Source organism: Microplitis demolitor, chromosome 7 (genome assembly GCF_026212275.2).
Source record: "Microplitis demolitor isolate Queensland-Clemson2020A chromosome 7, iyMicDemo2.1a, whole genome shotgun sequence".
In the NCBI taxonomy this organism is placed as follows: domain Eukaryota; kingdom Metazoa; phylum Arthropoda; class Insecta; order Hymenoptera; family Braconidae; genus Microplitis; species Microplitis demolitor.
The window spans coordinates 5,249,609-5,255,200 of NC_068551.1; the positions used below are offsets into that span (position 1 = coordinate 5,249,609).

Below are 5,592 nucleotides of genomic sequence, written 5' to 3' on the forward strand. Positions count from 1 at the left end.
CAGAAGCTTTATTTTATTTTAATTAATTATCATTTTTTTTTTTATTTTATTATTAGGTAACTCTTAAAATATATCTGGCATTACCATCAATATCAAGATTAATAATAATATATATTAAATTCTATAAAAACGTTACTTTTTAACATGACATAAGCAAATCACAATGACTTTTCATCATACAATAATTATTCACGTATCGGATCTTAGATTATTTATAATTATTAATTTTAATTTTAATTAATATTAATTATTATTATATTATTGTGTATTTAATATTTAATTAATAATATATAATTTATAAATTTTAAATATCAATTAAAAATGCATTTATTATTAATTATCAATTTATTATTACACTCTGCTACGTGATTTTTTTTCAGACGAATCCTCAGTTGATGTCACCCCGGTAGTAGCAGCAGCCAATCGCTTTCCACGTCTTGTTGAATTATTACTGCTCGTCTCGACAGTTTGTGCTGACCCTTAAAACCCGAATATCAACTATTCGTCCCTTTTTTTTCTTTCATTATATTATTACGTAATTTCATTTTCATTATTTTTTACCCGAGATAATTGCTAAATTTTATTAATTATTACTACTAATTTTTTTAAATTTTAAATCAACTATCGAATAAACGAACAATTTTATACTCCCGAAAAAATATATTTTGTTAGTCGAATTTTAAAAAAATAAATAAATAAAATAATGATGTAATTTAAAAACATCACTCACCACGTAATTTCGTTCTTGACGTTGAGCTTGGATTTGACGGAGGAGGTTTTGTTGTTTTTTTCGCTTCGGCTTTTTTGACATCAGTATTAATGGCACGTTTACCAGCAGCAGTATTGGCATCAGCACCGACATCTGTCCCAGTAGCAATTCCACTACTGGTATTTGTGTTTCCGGAATTCGTCGTATTGTCATTAACGGAATCTATTTTATTACCACGATTTAAAATTCGTTTAGAACGACTTGATACATTAGCTACTGATTTGGCAATAGCCAGTGCTTTGTTATTTGTCGCTGGACGTTTTTTAACACGATTTGATTTAGGTGTTGTGGTAGTTGTCGTTGCTGTTGCTGTTGTTGATTTTTTTTCAGGCTCTTCATCACTGCTATCATCTTCCGAGGAGGATGAGGAAGACGATGATGAACTTGATGATTCACGTTTTGACCTTTTACGTTGACGTTGCTTTGAGTTACTTGATCCTTTTCTCCTCTTTAGTTGCGATTCGTCTTTATACAGCGACAAGTCCACTAAAATATCATATTTTTATCAATAAATATATTCATTAATTTTTTAAAATGATAATAATAATAACTTACATCCGTCCGGATGTTCTTCCGTTACACTAGGTTTTTCAGAAACACCAGCCTCAACATCAATAGCACGTTTTAATATATTTTCCGTACGCAATAATTCAAATTTGGTTAATTGATATTTATTTTTGTCAACTTTGTTTAAATTTAAATTCGTCAGTATACAATCAAAATCTATAAACAAAAATTTAATGATTAATGCATATCAAAATTTATTAATAAATATATCAGGTCACTAATTCCAAGTTAACATATTTTTATACACCCTTTCGGATTTAGTCACTAAGTTTAAAGTCAAAAGGGCGTATAATTTTTTAAACTTCCTGCTATAAAATAGAAAATTTTCAAAAAAGTAAAGTTATTGGTTTCGGTTCTATTTTTAAAAATCGAGTTTTCATTATATCTTGACATTTCAAAGTTCTAAAAAGCTATTCTAGCTATTTCCAGATGGACTTCCGGTTGTGTGTGTTTGGTGTAACCTTTTTTTGTCCGATATCTTTGGAACGAATCAACCGATTGGAGTGTGCATGGCGGCAATCAAAAAGCCTCACTAAAACTTAGAACCGATTAAATTTTGGAGTCGATCGGCCGAGTAGTTTACAAGTTATACGAAAAATAAAAATAAAACATTTTTCAAGTTTTTGTTGCATAACTCTTATAATTGTTAAGTGAAATATGTCTTAGAGATAATGTGTCTTCAAATGAGCTTTTTCATAATAAATAATATGATGTATATAGGATAGATAGAGATACTTGTTATAATAAGAAAAGAAGTATCCTCATAGCGTGTAGAAACTCTCTCTCATCGCACAGATTGATCTAGTGAGTATTTCTTTAACTATTAATAAGCTTGAAATAAATATTTTTGCCATTTACATTCCGCGTGGTTTGCATCCGACAGTCTACTCTGACTTTTTTTTATGTTTTTACTGATTTTTGCTTAGCGTGATAATACTATAATGACAGATGTTAATTGCCCTAGCTTTTATTCTCACTGCTCAAATATAATTTTTGATGAAGTCTCCTCGATAATATTATATTTTGCTTCAGCTAAGAAAATTCAATTTAATAGTGTGCTAAATAATTATTCTAGACTTCTTGATTTAATTCTTGCAAACATTGAATGCTTTGTTGATAGATGCGTATACCCACTGATCAACACTGAAGAAATTCATCCACAACTTGAGATTAAAATACCTTATTGCGTCCCCACAACCAAGCCTATTAATATAATAAGCCTTAACAAATTTAATTCCAATAAGTGCGATAAGAATCAGTTATATTATGAGCTTGTTAGTGTTGATTGGTCTTCTTTTAACCCCCTAGAAGTCCTTGATGGATTATGCGATATTTTTATGATAAACTCAATGATATATTTCAAAAAACAATTCCGAAACTAGTTAACAAGTGTATCAATCAGGCTTATCCTTTCTATGTACGATCTCTCCAATAACTGCCAATATTATAGGACGTATTATATCTAACGCCTCTGAGGCAACTTAGATTAAGTAATTCAAAGGTATTATATGTTATATTTTTTTCTTGTTATTCAGAATCTTTGTATATCTTATGACCTTGTCATTGACATCTGCTATTGGGCCTTGTTAAATAAATAAAAATAACTCGTAAACAGCTAGACCTATTTCAAGTTATCTGAGTTCAAAAACAGCGAGATATTCAAGGGTTAGCTCACAAGATCAATCGTTTTTCAAATTTTTTTTTATTACTAATCATATTGTAGACTTATTCCAAAGCTTAAAATTTTTTTTTCAATTTTCAGCTATAAAATAAATCTACAAAATGATTGGCAATAAAAAACTATTATACGCCCTTTTGGTTTTAGAGATTTTGTAAAACCAAAAGGCCGTGTAAAAAATATGTCCTTTTGGAATTAGTAACGCGATATTAAATTGACTAATTACCAGTAAAATCATAAAAATCAGGTGAATAAATTTCTCCATTATTTTTATCCTGGGAAAGCCAGCGTATGCGAATACGTCGACTAGACTTGTAAATATTTTGCATTGCTTGACATACATAAAAACTACCTTCAGCATTACGCACTGCTAAAAATTCATTCCTTGAAAAAACAAATAAAATAATTAATAAAAAAAAAAATAATTACACAAAGCTAAAAATAAATAAATACATACTTGTAAAATACGATGAGTTTATCATCAGGATTTTTATTAGCAGGCGTTTTATTAAGAGTCTGCTTAACAATCAACGCTATTTCTGGTAAAGGACTCTGATAAGGTTGAGTCTGAACTCGATTTCTTTTAGGTTTGCTACCACTTTCAGCGGCTGGACTTTTTAAATCTTTTAATTCACGAGATTTACGTTTTGGAGTTCGTACAGGTGAATTTATTTTTTGTTCAGCTTTAGTCATTGTTGTTGTTGGTGAACTAGTTTCATTAGCAGTTGCTTTTGTTGGTGTTGTAGGTAATTTTTTAACACTACCACTAGCGTCAACTTTAGGCTGCGTGTCATCTAGTTTTTGCGCTGGAGATACTTTATTTTGTATTGACGTTAACGTCGATGACGATGAATTATCAGCTTCTTTTGTGCCATTATTAACCGGGATTTTCTTTTCCTCAGTTTTCTGTGTCATATTTACAGCTGCTAAAAAAATATAAATAAACAAAATAAAACTTACAATAAATTAAATCAATAACTAAAAAAATGAACTGACTCATACCAGAATTATCAGTAAATGTTGATGGTTGTGGATCAGATTTAATGTCATCTTGGCTTTCAATCGATGAACTTTCAGGACTTATATTATTATTTCTATTAGCTTCTTGATTTTGTTTAGATTGTAAATTAGATTCTTGATCAGCAGCAGCTGTCACTCCTGCTTTTACACTACTCTCCAACCCATTTTGTACAGATTTACTATCTGTTGATTCACTAATTTCTCTTTCAGAAGCTGGATTAATATTACTAGGCGCTGCTGCTGTTGCTGGTGTTGATGTCGATTGATTATAAGGTGTTGACGGATAAACTTGTGACCTGTGATCCTGAACCAAACTAAGAGGTTGGCTTGCGGGTTGCAGTGTAACGTAACTCAAATTAGTGCCACTGAGTGGTTTCATTGAACCAGGATCACCACCTGGCATTACTTTTTGTGCCATAACATTCATCGGTAGCATCGAGTGTCCCGACGAGGGTGGTGTTGATCCTACTCCTGGCATCGTCGATGTACTCATACCCTAAATGTGCCTTTTTTAGGCACTGCTTCTAAAACCACAAGTACAAATAATTATAATTATTTGTTAACCTAAAAATTATAAAATAAAAAATTAATTCATCTTATTAACTAGTACCACGTGAGTTATAAAATAATAATTGCTATTATTATAAATATTTATAGTATTGAAAATTAAGTGATAAAATAATGAACCAGCAACGTTCGATATTACCGATAGCTTAATAATTATAAGTATTTAATAAGTAAAGATAATAATCAGAGTGTTATGAAATGACCACGACATTGGCGGCGGGAAGCAGAGGTGGCAGAGTAGAGTAAACATAAACATGAATCATATATTTTTTACCATGTAAAAAATATATATATTGATACTAATAAATAAATATTTGTAAAAATAATGAAAATAAAAATATATATGATCAAGTATTTGTTATTAGTAATGATATGTTACCTTTTTTAAAAAATAGTTATAAAAAAAATATAAGCGTAGGTGAATGATGTTAATGTTATATGATGATGTTGCTTCGTAGTTGTTGGCTACGATCTAGCGCCACGGTTAACTCATCTTCTACGTAGAGAAAAATTTTCCCGCGTATAATTCCCGCTTAGCAGCTACCATATAATTAGGTTACTGCGATACATTATTGATAAATAACAATTATTTATTTTTAAACACTATTGTGGTAATAATTAATATATATAATGTGGTAATACGCGTTTTATTAATATGATTTGTTATAGATTAACAACTACTCTTAATGCACGAAAAACACAGACAGGAATGCCAGGACGTTAGATGGCGTCGGTTATCAGACGCCGTACGTAACGCGATTCGTTTTATGCTGAGACTAATTGCGTGTAAATCTTTTCATTGGTTATCATTCGTCATTATATTGGGTTTCTATTGGACGACTGTTATTTATCATTCGACCAATCGGGTTTTAGGTACATATGAATTTTCTTCAGGGCTACCAAATTTAAAATTTTTTAATTGCGCGCGCAACAAGAGAGCGGGATTATTTGAATTTTGTTTAGTAAATTACATTGTGCTTTGGTTACAATT

General features: G+C 30.3%; 1 protein-coding gene across 4 annotated transcripts; it reads right to left on the minus strand.

Moving 5' to 3' along the window:
* Nucleotides 1–311: 311 nt before the first annotated feature.
* Nucleotides 312–5,355, minus strand: LOC103569543 (conserved uncharacterized protein). Of its 4 annotated transcripts, none has more exons than XM_053740666.1 (7): nt 4,981–5,355; nt 4,017–4,558; nt 3,472–3,940; nt 3,241–3,398; nt 1,325–1,492; nt 731–1,255; nt 312–479 (listed from the first exon to the last, which is right to left on the minus strand). In XM_053740666.1, the coding sequence occupies exons 2-7, from the start codon at nt 4,525–4,527 to the stop codon at nt 352–354; spliced, it is 1,959 nt and encodes a 652-aa protein (XP_053596641.1). In that variant the 5' UTR covers nt 4,528–4,558; nt 4,981–5,355; the 3' UTR covers nt 312–351. The 4 variants fall into 4 exon arrangements, with proteins under 4 accessions (XP_053596641.1, XP_008545106.1, XP_008545103.1 ...); XM_008546884.1 differs by having other exon boundaries at nt 3,472–3,937; nt 4,017–4,598; XM_008546881.1 differs by having other exon boundaries at nt 4,017–4,598.
* Between the last annotated feature and the right edge of the window lie 237 nt (nt 5,356–5,592).

Bases quoted from the DNA above. Each gene is read 5' to 3' on its own strand.
- LOC103569543 (XM_053740666.1), bottom strand. From the start codon at position 4,527: ATGAGTACATCGACGATGCCAGGAGTAGGATCAACACCACCCTCGTCG. The intron at 1,493-3,240 runs GTAATTAGTCAA...TTTTGTTTATAG, and splicing joins TGATTTTTATGATTTTACTG to ATTTTGATTGTATACTGACG. The intron at 480-730 runs GTGAGTGATGTT...TCGGGTTTTAAG, and splicing joins GTCAAGAACGAAATTACGTG to GGTCAGCACAAACTGTCGAG.